This window comes from Gracilinanus agilis, chromosome 2 (genome assembly GCF_016433145.1).
Source record: "Gracilinanus agilis isolate LMUSP501 chromosome 2, AgileGrace, whole genome shotgun sequence".
NCBI lineage: Eukaryota > Metazoa > Chordata > Mammalia > Didelphimorphia > Didelphidae > Gracilinanus > Gracilinanus agilis.
This window is the reverse complement of record NC_058131.1, coordinates 642743552-642763781: the sequence shown is the minus strand read 5'-3', so window position 1 is coordinate 642763781 and position 20230 is coordinate 642743552. Positions and strand designations below refer to the sequence as shown.

Here is a 20230-nt window from a genome sequence, read left to right as displayed (position 1 = left end):
GCGGGGGGGAGGGGTTGAAGGGGAAAGGAGGAGCATGAATCATGTAACCATGTTAAAAATGAATATTAATAAATGTTTAAAAAAAAAAAGAATAAAGCATATATGAGAACAAATAGGTAGGTAAATGTAAAAATATTTCACTAACTCTAAAGTACTATATGTGTATAAGGTACTATTATAACATAGCAATAATTGTTAAAACACGTGCCAAATCCACAAAGCAGTCACAGTATAAGCTAAGGGAAATAAGTTGATATCCTGTTACACACGGTAATGGCACTCAATAAAAGAGGATTTTTATATGTTTGTCTTATATACTTTATATTAAGCCTAGCAAATCAGTTATTATGACATCTTAAGAAATGATTCTGAAGCTCCTCTTGTGATAGTATTGAACTGAAAATTCTTATGGAGTGCCTATCAACTGGGAAACTGGGGAATAGTCATGATATGTGAATGTAATGGAAAACTATTGTACCATGAGATATAATCAAAGGGACAGTTTCAGAGAAATCTGGAAGACTTGCATGAATAAAGGAAGTGAATAGAACAAGAAATACAATTTATACAATAACAATACTGTAAAGACAAACAACTTTCAAAGGCTTAGGAATGTTTGTCAACATGAAGATAAACCATGATATCCAGAGGACTTGATACCCATCCCATGACATGGAGAAGATGGATTAAGAGAGTGAAAAAAGACATATATATTTTGGATATGACCAATATAGAAATTTCTTTTGCTATTTTGTTACAAGGATTTTCATTTCCATTCTTTCTTTTTTCAATGGAATTGGGGAGATTGGAGAAAAAAATACATTTTTGTTAATTTAAAAAAAAAAAGCTTTTAAAAAACAGCAATGAGGGAGCAACTAGGTAACTCAGTGATTGAGAGTCAGGCTTAGAGATAAGAGGTCCTAGGTTCAAATCTGGCCTCAGACACTTCCTAACTATGTGACCCTGGGCAAGTCACATAACCCCCATTGCCTAGCCCTTTTTGCTCTTCTACATGAGAATCAATATACAATATTGATTCTAAAATAGAAGGTAAGGGTTAAAAAAATAAAATAAGAAACAATGACATATAGAAATGAAAGATAATTATTCAGAACATAAACTTGTATAGATCAGGGCTAGATAAAAGACATTATTAACATGATAGTCAAAAAATTTAAGAAACAATTATGTATTCTCTTCAGAGAAGTGTCAACTAGAGGCCACCCATTTAGCTGAGAAACTGCAATTACCTTAATAAGAGCTCTTTTGGTCAGCTTCTGGTTAACTTCAGGCTTATTCATTATATTCTTTGCTCTATGAGCATACTCCAAAGTACTCAATGTTTCCTATTTTGTAAAGAACAAACATATCACTGTATATTTATTTCTTATAATTACATAATATATGCCATAGCATTTGCTCACATGCAGGCTAACTTTTAATAGTCTTTCAGAATGTGATTTTTTTTTTACCTCCAGATTGACTGATGCAGGGGAAACTGTGGCAATTATAGATGTTTTTGTACGCCCCCCAAGAGAATCTTGTAGAATTCTAGTTAGTTTGGATTCTCGATAAGGAATATGTGGTGCTCTTTCAACAAGGGAAGTAATAACCCTTCCTAGAGTTAAAAGAGACTGATTAATATTTCCAGCTTCCCGAGCTCTTCTGTCAACTGCCCCAGAACGACCAATATTTTCACTTCCTGCAAGATCAACCTAAAAAAGATAAAAATCCATAATGGATTCAATTAGATAGTCTCTGAGATTTGAACTTAAACTTTCAGATGATATTAAAATTGTTAGTTGGTTTTAATATTATATAGTTAATATCTTGTTATAAATATGATGCAAAAAACAAGATGATTACTCAAAAATGTAGAATATTAAAGTACAAGATATTTAACATAGCATATAGGTTCAAAATAAGATACAGTAGGGCCCCCTTCAGTTAGCCACCATTCTGCAGAAGCACTGTCTCCAGCTGCTTTCTGCTGGAAATGGGCAACTTAACTTGACCTCAAAACATAGGAGGGCAGCAGGCAATCTCTTCTGCTTTCACTTTTTATACTCTCACTTCCTTCTTTAAGGTTTTTTTGGGGTGGGAACAGAGTAAAGGAATGGGGAAAGTACACACACAGTCAACAAATGTTCACTTGATATCCTCTACAGATATGGGGCTTTACTATACTTACCAAATTCAACTTTCCAATTTTAACAAGTTCCTCTCCATCAACTGTAGTTTCTTTCATATGTATTGTAACAGAAAATACAGAGTGGGACCGGCTAGAAAATAAACATTATGACACCATTAATTTAAATGCTTACAAGATGGGAAGGCAATTAAAATTATGAAGAAATAAACCTAGACTGTATGGACTATGTTAATCTAGACGTTGTGTCAGAAACAGGAAAATATTATTCAGTAACAATTTTCTAGCCTTTTTAATTGCTGAAACATTTTGATTTTATTTTTATTTTTTTAAAACCCTTACCTTCCATCTTAGAATCAATACTGTGTGTTGGTTCCAAGGCAGAAGAGTGGTAAAGGCTAGGCCATGGGGATTAAGTGACTTGCCCAGGGTCACACAGCTAGAAAGTGTATGAGGCCAGATTTCTGTGCCTGGCTCTCAATCCACTGAGCCACCCAGCTGTCCCCTGAAACATATTTTTAATCTTGCCTAATCCAGCCCTGGCAACTTGTCTACAAATACCATCAGGAGTCTTCAACCAGAATTTGAATAGACACTGGTAACTATTTAAATTTAACAGAATTATATCTAAAAGGTTAAGAAGTGTGAGAAATCAAAGGAATTAGGAGAGCAAGTGGTTAATTAGAGGAACTGAGTGAACTCTGTGAAGATGGAATTAGCTCTCCCCTATTTATTCTTTAGACTTTAGCCATCACGAATGTATACACACCACCCCACTTAGGATTAAGTGGAGAGGGGGGAAGTCTATGACCCACATGTGCTAGTGAGTGACAAATCAAAAACAACTGACTGCCTCCTGGGCAGTCCAAAGCAGGGTTAAAGCTGCCATTTGTCCACACAGAACTGGAGGGTGGACGCAGTAAGTGACGCAAAGAACTATCTTTTAAATATGATGGTAACTTCCTGTGAGGGGGATTTTGCCCTTTGAACTTGGCATTGGAGGAGCTTGGGTTTGAGATCTCAGACTGCTTCCCTTTGGATTGTCATGTGGGTGAGTGAAAGACTGACTTCCCTTTCCTTGGCTTTTCTTGAGGCACTAGCCTCCAAAGAGGCCACTCGTCTTCGAGGAGGCCTCGTGGCTAGAAACCTTGTTTAATTAACCTCTGTGCTCCCCCTTTGCTGAAGCCTCTGAAGTCCTGTCTGGTTTGGACCTTCAGACCAGGCCAGGGTAACTCATACTCACACTCACTCTCACTCTCTCTCAATTTCTTTACTTTCACTCTTCCCATTTGTAAATAAACTACCATAAAAGTCATTCTGACTTGAGTCAAACTTTCTTTCATTTGGAAATTAAGTAATCAATTCCTTGCAACCAAAAACTCTTAAAATATTCAGTCCAACCATAATTTACCCCTTACAACTACACCGATGCCATATTGTGACTCAATTATAGAGCTAGTTTAGTTCCCTTTCTTTCAATTATGAGCCTAATCCAAATATTGTCTTGTGAGAAAAGTTTATTCACTGGTGGGAATTAAGAGAAAACTTTATTGCATTTTTTGAACCTCATTTTATGTGGCTGGGAAACAACCACCAGTATCTGTTATTTAACTAAGGATCTGGGTACTGTTGACCAGAAACATGATCAGACCCTAAGATTACTATAAGGAGCTTTTTTCATACTTGTATATCTCAAGCAACATATATCTTATTGTTCCTACACTGATCAATCAGTTATTGTAGGTGGAGTGGGACATCTCTTACTGAATTCAGGGAATTATATCTCTTCACTCTCCCCTTCCCAACTTGGAAAGTCTAAACTTTCATCTAATTAGAAATCAGATTACCTAATGCTGAATTGCTTCCTTTGAGCTAATCAGCCTTATTTGATAGTTTTTAATGTATAAAAGTCTACCTCCCTCTGTATTTGAGGTCTAGCCTTAAACTGAGGAAGGGGCTTGGTACCAATTTAAGTAATTGGCATACATTGCTTAATAAATTGATATGCTCAAAAACCAAACCTTTGTTTCCTCAGTCATTTCATCTTTTGCTCATTACATATAATTACTCCTGGAACAATTAAGTACCTCAAACACTCCTCCAATTCAACTCCACCTCCCCTTGCTACAAATTACAATTCAGTCACTTAATCTCTCTATCTAGGGATGGGGCTGGACCAAACCATCTTCTTATTTTACCACCTTAACAATTTAGTCAATTCCCTAACCCAAGGACAACAGAGCCTTCACTCTGGCTTCCTAAAAATCCCCACTATTCTCTCTCAGAGACCTTTTAGAAATTGCCTTGACTTCTAATGGAAATTATTGACCCTATCTAATGGCTTTCCTCAATTCTCATCCTTCTTGACCTCTCTTCAGTTTCTGACACCGAATCACTTTCTTCTCCAGGATTCTTTCTACTCTAAATTTTCATGACAATGTTCTCTCTTGGTTCTCCCCCTACCTGTCTGACTGCTCCTTCTCTGATTCTTTCCCTGGATCTTCATTCGGATCATACTCACTACCCAAGGAGGGTCCAAAGGGATCTATCCTGGGTTTTCTATATTCATTTCCCTCTATAATATCTCACTTGATCTCCTAGCTCACCGGGTTTCAATAATCATCTCTATTCAAATGATTCTCAGCTCTATTAGTCCAGGCCTAAGCTCTCTCCTTAGCACCAGTTTCATATGACCAACTATCCTAGTAGGACATTTTGAAGTAGAAAGCTAATTTCATAGTAAACATGTTCAAAACAGAATTTCCTTTCCTAAGCCCCAACCTCTTCCTAGCTTCCTTATTACTATGAAGGGCACTGCCATCTATTCAGTCCTGAAATCTAGCCATCACTCTCCATTCCTCTCGCAAACTCACACCACATTGTAATCTATTGCCAAATCTTTTCATTTCAACCTTCATATCTCTGATACGAGCACATCCCATTCTCTCCTCTCACACCACCCTAGTGCAGGTCTTATCACTTCACACCTAAATTATTATCCCTTGGTTGGTCTTTCTTCCTTAAATCTCTTTTCATTCCAGTTGAACCTCTAATCAGCTGCCAAAGTGACTTTCCTAAATTGAAAGTCTGACCACATCATTCAACTCAATTCCCCAATTTAATCAACTCCAGGGTTTCCTATTATCTCAAGGATCAAAAATAAAGTCCTCAGGGGACAGCAATGTGGTTCAGTGGATTGAGAGCCAGGGGCAGAGATGGGAGGTCCTGGGTTGAAATCTGGCCTCAAACACTTTCTAGCTGTGTGATCCTGGGCACTGCCTAGCTCTTACCATTCTTCTGCCTTAGAACCAATACACAGTACTGATTCTAAAGAAGGTAAAGGTTTAAAAAAATAAAATATAATCCTCTGTAATCTGACCACTTGTTACCTATTTAGATGTCTCCTTTTATACTACCCTCTGTTCTTTAAGATTCAGTGACGCTGTTCTCTTTGGAGTGTCCCATGGCACACATCATTTCCCCACTCCATTGTTTTTTACTGGCTAGACCCCAGGTCTGGAATGCTCTCCTTCTTCATCTCCATCTCCTGGCTTCAATGGCTTCCTCCAAGATTCAGCTCAAAACCCACCTGTTACATAAGACTTTTCCTGACAATTTCCCTCCTCCCAAATAGTTCTGTATATAGCACATATATACACATATCCATGTATGCATGTACATATATATGTATGTATGTATATGTGTATATGTTTGTTTGTGTGTTGTCCCCTTCATCAGAGTGAGTCCCTGAGGCAGGGGCTTTATTTTGGCCCTTCTATGTGCCCCAAGAAGTCGGCACAGAGCCAAGTACATAGTAAGTGCTTAAGAATGTTTCTCCCCTAATTATTCTGTGTTCCTAATCTTCCAAGAGAATTCTTACCTAGAATATGCATTCATTAACGTTGCTGCCGTTGTCCTTTTTGCTGCCCCCCTCTCCAAAATCTGATAGACTTCATCCTTATTGTGGACTGTAACTTCTTCCAGACCCTTGATGATTACTCCTCTCTGATCAAACATGAAAAGCAAAGATCAAAAAAGTAAACATAAAAATTTAATCAAATGTTCACAGGAAGATTCAGATAAATCTCAATATGGAAACAAAGTTACCTTGTTACGAGGATCATCAAACATTTGTAGTCTCTCAGAAGCATCGGTAGTTGGATTAAGTAGATCAAAGAGTTCTTCATTATAAATTTCTAGCAATGACACTTTGACTGAGAATTCTGTTCCATTTTCAGTAAGTTTCTCAAATATCTGATGGAGTGTACGTGGAATTATGCCAGCTAAGGGATCCTGAAATTATAATAATGGGTGAATTAGCCTAATGGTTTTCCTAAATGAAAAGTAATAGCTGAAATCTCCTTAGCTCTGCTCAGTTGCATTTGGCCAAGTACGGTGTGACTGTCATACACGGGAGAACAAGAATTCACTGTGACGCAAAGAAGGAGTTCTACCAAACTCCTTTTATTATACAAATATAATACTGATCCCAAAGCCAGGTAGATCAAAACTACAGACCAATCTCCTTAATGAACATAGATGCAAAAATCTTAAACAGAATACTAGCAAAGAGACTCCAGCAAGTGATCACGAGGATTATTCATTGTGATCAGGTGGGATTTATACCAGAAATGCAAGGATAGTTCAACATCAGGAAAACTATTCACATAATTGACCATATCAACAAGCAAACCAACAAAAACCACATGATTATCTCAATAGATACTGAAAAAGCCTTTGACAAAATACAACATCCATTCCTATTGAAAACACTAGAAAGTATAGGAATAGAAGGACCTTTCCTAAAAATAATAAACAGTATATGTCTAAAACCATCAATAAGCATCATATACAATAGGTATAAATTAGAAGCCTTCCCAATAAGATCAGGCATGAAACAAGGATGCCTACTATCACCTCTATTATTTAACATTGTACTAGAAACACTAGCAGTAGCAATTAGAGAATAAAAAGAAATTGAAGGTATTAAAATAGGCAATGAGGAGACTAAGTTATCACTCTTTGCAGATGATATGATGGTCTACTTAAAAAATCCTAGAGAATAAACTAAAAAGCTAATAGAAATAATCAACAACTTTAGCAAAGTTGAGGATACAAAATAAATGCACATAAATCATCAGAATTTCTATATATTTCCAGCACATCTCAGTAACAAGAGTAGCACGAGAAACACCATTTAAAATCACCCTGGACAATATAAAATGCTTGGGAATCTATCTACCAAAACAAACACAGGAATTATATGAACACAACTACAAAACACTTTCCAAACAATTAAAACTAGACCTAAACAATTGGAAAAACATTGATTGCTCATGGGTAGGACAAGCTAACATAATAAAAATGACCATTCTACCTAAATTGATTTACCTATTTAGTGCCATACCTATCAAAATACCAAAAAACTTTTTTACTGAATTAAAAAAAACTGCAACAAAGTTCATTTGGAAGAAAAGAATATCAAGGGAAATAATGAAAAAAAAAAAAACCACGTGAAGGAAGGTGGCTTAGCAGTACCAGATATTAAACTGTACTATAAGTAGCGGTCATCAAAACGATATGGTACTAGCTAAGAGACAGAAGGGAGGATCAGTGGAATAGACTTCGGGTAAGTGACATCAGCAAGACAGTGTATGATAAACCCAAAGAGCCCAACTTTTAGGACAAAAACCCACTATTTGACAAAAACTGTTGGGAAAATTGGAAAACAATATGGGAGAGATTAGGTTTAGATCAATATCTCCCACCCTACACCAAGATAAAATTCAGAAAGGGTGAATGACTTGAATATAAAGAAGGAAACTATAAGAAAATTAGGTGAACATAGAATAGTATACCTGTCGGATCTATGGGAAAGGAAAAAATTTAAAACCAAGCAAGAGTTAGAAAAAATTACAAAATGTAAAATAAATAATTTTGATTACATTAAATTAAAAAAGTTTTGTACAAACAAAAACAATGCAACCAAAATCAGAAGGGAAACAACAAACTGGGAAAAAATCTTTATGACAAAAAACTCTGACGGGTCTAATCACTCAAATATACAAGGAGTTAAAGCAACTGTATAAAAAATCAAGCCATTCCCCAATTGATAAATGGGCAAGAGACATGAATAGGCAATTTTCAGGTAAAGAAATCAAAAGTATCAATAAGCACATGAGAAAGTGTTCTAAATCTCTAATAATTAGAGAAATGCAAATCAAAACAACTCTGAGTTACCACCTCATACCTAGCCGATTGGCTAAAATGAGAGAAGGGGAGAGTAATGAATGTTGGAGGGGATGTGGCAAAACTGAGACATTAATGCACTGCTGGTGGAGCTGTGAACTGATCCAACCATTCTGGATGGCAATTTGGAACTATGCCTAAAGAGCTCTAAAAGACCCCCTGCCCTTTGATCCAGCCATAGTATTGCTGGGTTTGTACCCCAAAGAGATCATAGATAAACAGACTTGGACAAAAATATTTATAGCTGCACTTTTTGTGGTGGCAAAAAAATGGAAAACAAGGGTATGTCCTTCAATTGGGGAATGGCTGAACAAATTGTGGTATATACTGATGATGGAATACTATTGTGCTCAAAGGAATAATAAACTGGAGGAATTCCATGTGACCTGGAAAGACCTCCAGGAATTGATGCAGCGCAAAAGAAGCAGAGCCAGAAGAACACTGTACACAGAGACTGATACACTGTGGTAAAATCGAACATAACAGACTTCTCTACTAGCAGCAATGCAATGACCCAGGACAATTCTGAGGGATTTATGGAAAAGAACGCGACCCACATTCAGAGGAAGAATTGCAGGAGTGGAAACACAGAAGTAAAACAACTGCTTGAATACATGAGTTGATGCGAACATGGTTAGGGATGTAGACACTAAATGACCACACCAATGCAACTATCAATATGTAAATAAGTCTTGACTGATCACACATGTTAAATCCAGTAGAAAAGTATGTTGGATATTAGGGGGGAGGGCGTTAAAGGTGGGGGGTGAAGGGGAAAGTAAAAACAGGAATCATGTAACCAAGGAAAATTTTTCTTAAAAAATAAAATATTTAAATCTAAAAAAAAAAGTAATAGTTGACATTCATATATTGTTTTCAGGTTTGTAAAGCACTTAAAATTCTCACACATTTCTCCTAACAACTCTATAAAATAAATATAAGAACTTTTATCACCATTTTACTAGTGAGGAAATTGAGATCCAAAGTTTGTCCATGGTCACATAACTAGTATTAAAGGCCAGATTTAGTCCAAGATCTTTCTGTTTTTTCCTTGGGTTTAAAAAAAAACTTAAAAATACTGCTTCCCAGGTAAAGGATATCAGAATGTCATTTAACTGACTAATTTACAGAAAAACTATTTAAGATTAGTACTATCTGGGGACAGCTGGGTGGCTCAGTGGATTGAGAGTCGGGCCTAGAGAGCGGGAGGTCCTAGGTTCAAATCTGGCCTCAGATATTTCTAAGCTGTGTAACCCTAGGCAAGTCACTTAACCCCCATTTCCTAGCCCTTACTGCTCCTTCTTCCTTGAAACAAATACACAGCATTGATTCTAAGACAGAAGGCAAGGATTTAGAAAAAAAATTTACCAAAAAAAAAAAAATTAGTACTATCCTTTTCTCCAAATAAGGTTAATATTGGGTCACTAAATAATTTATAGATGAGTTAATCTGGTCAATACAAACAACATTCATTATGTGCCTATAATGTACAATATACTGCCTTGGATACTTGGGATACAAAGTCAATGTCCAACAGTTCCTGCTTTCAAAGAGGCTACCCTATTAAACCTTTAAGTGAAAAACATCTCTCTCCAGCTTTCTCCCTTTAACTAAAGGAATATTTTGCTGATACTTATTCTCCTTAAACCTGGGAAAAACTAAGAAGCTATGACTAATTTTAAAAGGTAAATACCTAGGAAATGGAGAGTGGCATTAATTTAAGATAAACTAATCTGAAGTACCAAAATAAATAATTTTTAAAAAAGTTATTAAAGGTTGGTTTTTTTAAGTTTCAAAAGCAGTATATTTATATGTAATACCATCCCTATAGTCTGACTTAGGCCTAATTATATTTGAGACCATTGGCAAAAAATAGGTCAGACACAGAATTTTTAGTAGAGAACTCTTGAGGAAGAACTCCCTCTATTCATGTCAACTGAATTCTTCTTTGAAACTTATTATCTTAGATAGTTTAATGGATGCACTGAAATGACTGGGAGGGTGGTGGCGATGATGGGAGATGTCAGAGAGCCAGCATATATCAGGACCTAAACTCAGGTCTTCTTAGGTTCTTAAAGCCAGCTCTCCATCTATTACAGAAAACCAACTCGTTTTTTGAGAGTTATTTTGATTTAGTAGTTATTGAAATCTCTTTTCTTCTCTTTTGTTGTTGTTCATTCTTCATTTTGGAAGAGAGTCAATAGTACCAAAGGACTGATGTCTTGACTCTCTAGTCAACTGGATGTAACTGAAGCAGGGTTACACAAAGTTGTCAGCCTCACTCTCTCTTCCAGAGTCATCAAATGACTAGAGATGTTCTGGGATGCATGGACGACCTTGGCATCTTTTGTGTCTGACCAAGCTCTAAGCACTCTAGTGGGACTGTTTCAGCTGCCTTCATTGCTCTTGGAACAAATTGTTCTCATCAGCCTATTCTGCCAGGGAAAGTCTTCACATGCTTCAAGTAGACAGCTCCTTAATTCAGTAATGGGTTTTGGAGCCTGTTGGTTACTCTCAACCTCAAGAGGGTTTTACTGGGGTATGGTACGTAGCTTCTTAAAGCCACAAGTGAGAGTTGGGTGAGAGGAGAGATAACTTGGGAGCTATTATAAATTATTATAATTGGAGTTATCCTCAAAACAACTCAGCAAGTTGTTCTATATTTCAATCTATTCCATTCACACTCATTAACCAATTACAATCCCAAATCTGAGCAATCAATTTGACTAATGTGGATATGAATCTGACCAAAGTCCTATATAGCTCAGCTTTTTGTTTCCTAGTGGTCCCAAGGGATGTTTTCTTTCAAAATATTGAGATAAAATGTTAGTTCTAGCAATTAGAGAAAAAAAAAAGAAATTGAAGGAATGAAAGTAGGCAAAAGAGGAAACTAAACTATCGTTCTTTATGAATGATACGATGGTATACTTAGAGAATCTTAGTTGAAATAATTAATAATAAAATTAGTTGAAATAATAAAAACTAGTTGAAACATTTAATAACTTTAGCAAAGTTGCAGAAAACAAAATAAACCCATATAAGTCATCAGTATTTTTATATATATCCAACAAAGCCCAGCAGCAAGAGTTAGGAAGAAAAACTCCATTTAAAATCACTCTAGATAATATAAAATACTTCAGAATCTATTTGCCAAGACAAATGCAGAAATTTTATGAACATAATTACAAAACATTTTTCACACAAATAAAGTTAGAGCTAAACAACTGGAAAAGCATGAATTGCTTATGGGTAGGCCAAGCTAATATAATAAAAATGACAATCTTACCTAAATTAATTTACTTATTCAGTACCATACCTATCAAACTACCAAAAAACTACATTATAGAACTAGAAAAATAATAAGAAAATTCATCTAGAAGAATTGGCATTCTTGAAAAAAAAAACTGTGAAGGATGGTGACCCAGCAGTACCAGATCTTAAACTGTACTACAAAGCAATAATCATCAAAACAATCTGATACTGGCTAAGAAACAGAAGTGTGGATCAATTAATAAATTAGTGGTAAATGACTTCATCAATCTAATGTTTGATAAACCCAAAGATCCCAGCTTTTGGGATAAGAATTCACTATTTTACAAAAACTGCTGGAAAATTTAGAAAACAATATGGCAAAAATTAGGTTTAGATCACTATCTCACACTCTTATACCAAGATAAGGTCAAAATGGGGACATGATTTAAACATAAAGAGTGATATTATGAATAAATATGGGGCACATAGAATAGTTTATCTGTCAGATCTATGGAGATGGGAAGAATTTATAATCAAATAAGAGATAGAAAACATTACAAGATATAAAGTGAATACTTTTGATTATATCAAATTAAAAAGGTTTTGTATAAACAAAATCAACGCAACCAAAAAGGTAAGTGACAAACTGGAAAAAAAATTTTTATAACAAAATTCTCTGATAAAGGTATCATTTCTCAAATATGTAAGGAACTAAGTCGAATTTATAAGAATCCAAGTCATTTCCCAATTGATATATGGTCAAATGATATGAATAGGCAGTTTTCAGACGAAGATATCAAAGCTATCAATAATCTTATGAAAAAATGTTCTAAATCACTCTTGATTAGAGAAATGCAAATTAAAGCAACTCTGAGATATCGTCTCATACCTATCTGATTGGCCAATATGACAGTAAAGGAAAATAAACAATGGAGGGGATATGGCAAAATTGGTACACTAATGCATTGCTGGTGGAGTTGTGAACTGATCCAATCATTCTGGAGGGCAATTTGTATGCCCAAAGGGCTATAAAACAATGTATACCCTTTGATCTAGTAATACCACTAGGTCATTTTCCAACTTTAACATCCAAGAAAAATTAAAGGTCACCAGAAAAAGAGGATAACCAAATGTACTAAACTGGCTAGCTTAATATCTGGCAATGTTAAATTAATCATAGCTCTAGAAATGGCTCCTAAAAAACAGAGCTTAAGGATTTTATAATTGCCATTTTCTGTTCTGCTTACTTTGAGGTAATGTTGGATTGTAGATTGTTAACAGCATCATCAGTAAGTTGTTTGGGTTCCTTTTGCCCTAAATTTGCTTATTTCAGATTTAAAGGACCACTGTGGATCCTTTTCAGTCCTGAAAGTCAGAGTTTTTGCAATAATGGATGTCCCTGTATACAGGACACTAGGAAAGTCTAAGAACCTAGGAACAATGAACACATATAACTTCTCTTTTTCTAAGAATGTTCTGAAATCTAAATCATTATAATCAGTGTTAAGATCAAAGCATCTATGACAAGATTCTATGTCCACATTAAAGCACTTAAATCAATTACTTAGCTAAAAATTGGAGATAAACATTTTAAAATTGTTGATATAATTGATCAGTACCTCTTCCCAGGTATATTCTTCATTGGGTGACCTTTCTCCTTCCATTGTAAAAGTCTTTCCAGTGCCAGTTTGGCCATATCTGTCAGTATGAATAAAAGTATACTTAAATTATTTAAACATGTATTTTAATAAGTTTGTAAAACTCAAATAAGTAATCTACTTACGCAAAAACAGTGCAATTGTATCCCATGATAACTTCATCTAAAATTGGACATACAACACTTCGGTAAACATCAATTTGTTTTGTGGATGCTCCAAAAACCTAGGAATAAAAAAAAAACAAAAAGCAACCCAGACACAAAAACCTACTTGATTGTAATTCATATTAGTAGCTACCTCAAATAATAATACACTAGCAATTTAATTGTTCCAATGCCAAATCACTTTTATATAAACTCTTCTAGATACTAAGAGATCAACTAATGCCCTAAAAGTTTAGTAGGTCCAATCAATTAATTGACTATATTACCAAAAATGAGAAAATGGTTCAATTGTGAAGATTTTGATGACTATATCTGATAAAAAATATTATGCGAAATTAGAAATAAGTACCATATCAAAAGTATAGGTTTTTCTTGTAGTCTTGTCAGTCATTCCTCCAGTACGGACACTGATTTCTTTTCTAATAGAATCGCAATCCACCACAGAATGGGCATTAGCTTTTCGTTCTGACAAATTAAATGGTCTAAAGAAGAACAACAAAATTAATTCAAAGATTGACAAATCACAAATGTCAGATATATCCATTACTTCATCTCAAGTAATTACAATAGTAAAATAAATGTGCAGGTGGCAGTTTTAATTAATTATTATCTCATGGTCCAATCTCACAACTGCTTCAAGAGGTTTGTCAAAAATCATCTTTTACCCAAATCTCACATTTCAAAATACCTGCTGCCAACAGATATGACTATCATCTAATCACATTCTTAACAATCTCTACCTTTTAAATCCTCAGTTTCCTTGATCTACCAAATTCCATGTTTGACCTGGTTGGGATCTGAAAAGACTCAAGCACTGGAGTGCTTGTTAAGAATCAGATAAGATTTCAAAGTTAGGATGTTTCACAGTAGCCAAGAAAAATAGACTTCTAACCTTTGCTTAAAAACCTGCCACAAGGGAAAGCCAATCCTTCCCTCTTGAAAAAGTTCCATTCACTTTTGGGTAGTTCCAAACATTCCCATCATTTGTCCTATTTACTTCTTATACATCACTCCCCTCCATTCACTCTGTGGTCCAGTCATATTAGCTTCCTTGCTGTTCATCCCATATGGCATTCTTGTCTTTCATCTTTAGTGCCTTTGCATTGGCCATCCCCTATGGCTGGAAGGTTCTCTCTTTACTGCCGGGTTTTTTCTTCAAGTTTCAATTTAAATACTGCCTTCAGGCCTCAATAGGTCCCCTCAACTGCTAGGGGCCTTCCCCTCTAAGTTACCTTCTATTCACTTTAAATGTATCTTACCCACACATAGAAGATACATGTTTTCTTCTCATTTACAACAAGTACCTAGAACTGTTTTTGCCTTTTCTTCATATCTCCAGGACATAGTCCTTAATAATCAAATCTGGGAGTTTAAGACAGCATTAAGACTTTGGGGGATACCCTATCTAAATTCAATTAAATTAGGAGACAAACTCATTGAGGGCAGCAAGGTGCTCGCTTTAGATTCTCTTCAGTGGTTCTGTCTGTCCTTTGAGCTCTTTTCCAAAGGATTGCTATAAAACCTTTTGGGCAGATCTGCTTTATTGTCTTTAGCTTTCCTTTCTGTCCAGCTTTGGATTGCTAAACTTTACCACTTTAGATGCTCTACTTTTAAAAATAGTTTTTGATCTTCTGTTTTTAAATTATTTTTATTTCTAAACATGTCCTTCCCATGAGCCATCTCTTATAACAAAGATTTCTTAAAAGGAAAAAAACCAACTGGGTCTGGTAATATATGAAATATTCCCCTTTTCTTGTCTTCTTCCCCCATGTTTGGCAAATAAAGGGCAAAGGAGCATCTTGATGATAATTTACTAGTCCAAGTCATGCTTATATATCAACTTCCATTATCTGCTCTTGCTTCAAACTTCTACAATATAAACTGTCAGCAACGGTTATTATATTAATTCATTTGATGGCAGCAATTATTGTCAACAAATATGCCCACATCTCCCTCATCCTCAAAAAAACTCACTGAACTTACCCATGTCCCATAGCTCTCTTCCTTTTTGTAGCCAAACTCCTTAAGAAGGCTGTCTAAAATAGGTAAATAGGTGCCTCCAGTTCCTTTCCTCCCACTTTTAAAAATTCTCTATAGTTTGGCTTCTAATCTTACCATTCAACTGAAACTTCTCTCTCCAAAATTAACAGTACCTTAATTGCCAGATCTAATGCCTATTTTTTTAACGGTTCAGCAATGGGGATTAAATGACTTGCGTAGGGTCAAACAGCCAGGAAGTGTTTGAGGCCACAATGAAGCCAGTATCTCTGTCCCCATACCTGGCTCTCACGGCCAAAAAGGTTGCTGACCCTTGATCTAGAGGATTCCAGTAGGTTAAGGGAAGGCTTTATGTAGGAAATAGTATTTGAATCATGCCTTTAAAAGATGAGTTGGAATTCAATAGGTGGAGCATCCTGCCTTATGTCTCTCCCCACTCCAATTCATCCCCTACTCAGTCACCAAAATGATTTCCCTAAAGTTCAGATCCAATCAATAAACTCCAGAGGTTCCTATTACCTCCAGGATCAAATACAAAATGCTCTGTTTGGGATTCAAAGCTTTTTATAATTTAGCTCCCTTCTACCTTTCCAGACTTCTTATACCTTACTACCCCAATAGATAGTCTTTAATCTGGTGAAACTGGCCTGCTGGTTATTATATAAAAAACAAGACACTCCATCTTCCTATTCTGGAAATTTGATCTGATGTCTTCCCTTCCTCTCCAACTAATTACCTCCCTGTATTCCTTTCTTTTGTTGTTTTAATACTTTCAATCATGTCTGATGTTTCCTTATCCTATTTGGAATTTTCTTGATAAAGATACTGGATTAGTTTGTCATTTCCTTCTCCAGCTCATTTTATAGATGGAGAAATGGAAGCAATTGGAGTTAAGTGACTTGCCCAGGGTCACAAAATCAGTAAGTGTCTGAGGTCACATTTGAACTCAGGAAGATTAATCAGTCTTCCAGATTTCAAGTTCAGTGCTCTATCCACTTCACTATCTAGCTGCCCTGTGACTTCCTTTGGGTCTCAACAAAAATTCCTTCTTTTACTGGAAGCCTTCCCTATTCTCTCTTAATAATTTCCTATTTATCCTGCATATATTGTGTTGTATAGATTTGTTTGAATGTTGTTTTGCCCAATTAGACTTTAAATTCCTTAAGTATAGGTCCTGTTTTTTTGCCTCTTTTTGTATCCCCAGTGCTTAAAACAGTGGCTGGCATATAGTAGGTGCTTAATAAATGTTGAATGACTGCATAAAGTCCAGCTTAAAAATCAAATTTATCTTTTTAAATGATATAGCAAACCTCTTTGTTGTTAGTTTCCAAAGTAATATGTGCAACTTATTACATACTTCAAAAGGAATAATATCTAGGGCAACTAGGTGGCTCAGTGGATTGAGAGCCAGGTCTAGAGTGGGAGGTCCAGGGTTCAAGTTTGGCCTCAAGACACTTCCCAGCTATGTGACCCTGGGCAAGTCACTTAATCCCTACTGCCTAGCCCTTATTATTCTTCTGCCTTAAAACCAATACATAGTATTAATTCTAAGACTGAAGGTAAGGCTTATAAGTAAAGGAATAGTGGCTAACATTCATATAACTCCAGGTACTTTACAAACATTACCTTATTTGATTTTCAGTGACAATGCTGGGAGATGGGATAGATAGATATCTACATTTTACAATAAAGGAAACTGAGGCAAATTGAGTTTCAGTGACTTGCCCAGGATCACACAGTTAGTGCCTACTGCTGGATATGAACTCAAGTATTTCTCACTGTGGCACTCTAAACATTACCTGCCCCATATTGTAAGTCAAAATAGCTGTAATAAACATCTTAAAATTACTCATCATACAAAATAAACTGGTCCAGAGGTATCCTGGCAAAGTGGAAGGGTAATAACATTGACTTTGGGGTCAGAGGATCATGATTCAAATCTCAACTGACATTTACTCATCTGTAAAATTAGAGGATTAGAGGATGGTCTCAGTGAACCACATCATTTAAGCAGTATAAACTTTTTAAATGCTTTATTCATCAGGAACATCCCCCAAAAAAGTATAAAAAAGCAGCATAGAAAAGGTACTCACAACACAAATTAATGCAAATGCTAGTAGAAATATAAAGGTTAAACAATTAACAAACATTTATCAAGTGCCTTCTGGGACCCAGACTAAAGACTGAAACAAAAACAGATGCTTCAGCCTCAAGAACAGAGCGTTCTTTAAATAAATAAATAAAAGCCTGATAAGCAATATTTCAACAGCACAATAAAAACCAACACTGTTGATCTGGAGTGGCAAGATTTTGACAATCTGGCTAAAGCCCCAAATGTCACAAGAGTGACAGCAAGAGAGCGATCCAATATCACAACAAATACTCATTAATTTAGAGTGTCCACAGTTGCTCATTTGAATCCCAGAGGAGTTTCAGATGACAGACGCTGCACAGACACCTGGGCAAGGGTAGACGGTTAATACCCAGTGGGTTTTCAGAGAGACCTGAGATCCACTAGACGCGCAAAGTCAAATGCAAATGTCAATATCCACAAATCCCTGGCCCGGGCCGACTCCAGTATAGAAAAAAGGGGGGATTCTACTGCCACCTTCCCCTCCGTCCCCACCAAAGGGCACGATTATGCGGGGGCAAAACCTTGCGCGCCTCCTACCTGCATCTCACCACCACTTGAATGTTCTTTGCTTTCTCATCCTTCTTTTTTCCAACGGAACTCGGCTGGAAAGCCATGACGAGCCTCGCAGGGAAACCTAAAACCAGGTTAGGAAAAAGCAAGGGCGGGTCAGGGACCAGGCCTCGAGATGCGTCCGGCTCCTCGGCCCAAGCCAGTTGGGGGAGGGGAGGGTTGGGGAGCGGCCGGGAGCTCCCATCAACTCCACCATCCCGCGACTGGCAAGGCCAAGGAGAATCTCACCCACCCAAAACCTTGGCAGGACTCTTACCAAGCTCAAGGTCCCCCTACTATGCGCAGCCGCTCGTTAATACAGCACCCAACCAGCCTCCTCCGGCCGGAAGCAGAACAAAAGTTCACGCGCCACGATTTGAATCTTGGATGCGAAATTTCTCCAGACCAATCACAACGGCCTCTGGTGCAAAGCACCATGGGAAACTGATTTAAATTAAAGAGACCGACTCAAGTTAACGCCGAGAAGACAAATGGGATTAGGAGAGTTGGTTTTTTTTTTAAGCTGACGTAAAGCATCGTTGTGCTTTGCGACGCTTACTGTGAGTGACTCCTGGAAGCGAAGAGAAACTAAGCGATCCTGATCTTCGACCCAGACATCAAGCACTTCTCTCTTACTACAAACTCAATGTGGAAATTAGCTGGAAGTTCAACAATCCCCGAGCCTACAAGTACCGGCCTGCACCGCGCGCCACCAGATTTCCGTTTGCTGTTGTCCGGTCTTCCGGATGCTGGGGCCGCTGTTTTTGATTTAAGGTGTGGACAGCTCGAAAGCCTAGGGAAAGGTGGCTTTTCTTGGAGTTGCGGGGCGGCGCTTGATTTCTGGAAGCCACACTTGGACTTCCTTATCAGAGGGCATTCATTTGCGCCGCGGAACTAGTGTCTTCTTAACTTTGTCCGCAGAAAGCTCCTCCTGACGCCGGGGAGTAGAGGAAAGGGAATCTTCTCACTCCCGCGCTTTGTAATTTTTGTGATGTACTGTTCTCAGCTCTTTATTGTAAAGTTCTTGCGTATCTGGCTCATGCCTTCCTCCACTTGAGTGTAATTACGCGAGAAGAATTGTGGTAATCTATATATATATGATCTATATCCAGTTTTAGTTTCTTTTTCTGAGCTTCACTTTTGCAACAACTGTTGGATATTTCCAACGGAATTATGTAGGTGTATCCAACTTTAGCGTTTCTAAAACTGTTCCTTATCCTTCCAAAACCTTTATGCCCGCTTCTTCTCTCCCCCACCCCCACGCCGCCCCCGAACTTCTTTGTTGTCTTTACTCCACACTCATGCAAACCACGTAACTAGTACGTTGCTTTTCGTCACTCTAGGATATATTTCCTTCTCTTCAGTCACATAAATGCCATTCTAATTAGGTTCCTAAATTACTTCTTGACAGAACTATTGCCTTCTACTCGGTCTCTCTGCAAACAGCTTCACTGTGCCAGTGAATATTCTTAAATTGATATTCTTAAACCTCAGATCTAACCTTGTCACTACCTTGCTCCAAAAGCTTCAATGGCTTCCACTTGCTTGTGGGATAAAATATAAAATCCTGCTTGGTTTTATGAAGTTTTCCACAATCAAGCTCAGCCTACCTTGCTTGCCTTATTTCAGATTAATATCACACTCATATTCACAAACTCTGTTCAAAAAAAAAAATGGTGTTTTTGTAGTTCCCCTTACATGACATCCCATATCCTCTCTGTAGGCCTTTATACAGACTGGACTCTCATTTAGAATGCTCTCCTTCCTCATTTTGCCTCTTGGAATAACCACCTCCCTTCAAAATTCCTCTACCTGAATTTTCTTGATTTTCCTAGTTGCTAGTATTCCTGCTTCCCAGATTACTTTTTAATCATATATCTGAAATTTCATTTTCTGTGTACTTGATTTTCTCCAATAAAATGTAAGCTCCTTGAGGACAAGGAGCTTTTTGGGGGACCTCTATCTCCAGCACTTGGCACAATGACTACCATATATTCCATGTATTTGATTCATTCATATAATTTCAAAATCCATCTTTAATCCTTATTAGCTATGTGTCCAAGGCACACGCTTAAAC

At 36.9% G+C, this 20230-nt stretch overlaps 1 protein-coding gene across 1 annotated transcript in view; it reads right to left on the bottom strand.

The window, feature by feature from the left end:
- KIF11 (kinesin family member 11) overlaps positions 1-18487 on the bottom strand; it is a 62746-nt gene extending 44259 nt beyond the window's left edge. The window contains exons 1-10 of the mRNA XM_044662629.1: positions 18431-18487; positions 18142-18238; positions 13822-13954; positions 13434-13531; positions 13270-13348; positions 6257-6442; positions 6030-6154; positions 2192-2282; positions 1473-1715; positions 1251-1346 (exon numbers count right to left, since the gene is read on the bottom strand). Coding sequence (XP_044518564.1) covers positions 1251-1346; positions 1473-1715; positions 2192-2282; positions 6030-6154; positions 6257-6442; positions 13270-13348; positions 13434-13531; positions 13822-13954; positions 18142-18218 — 1128 coding nt within the window. The 5' untranslated portion in view covers positions 18219-18238; positions 18431-18487. The remainder of the gene's footprint in view (positions 1-1250; positions 1347-1472; positions 1716-2191; positions 2283-6029; positions 6155-6256; positions 6443-13269; positions 13349-13433; positions 13532-13821; positions 13955-18141; positions 18239-18430) is intronic.
- Between the last annotated feature and the right edge of the window lie 1743 nt (positions 18488-20230).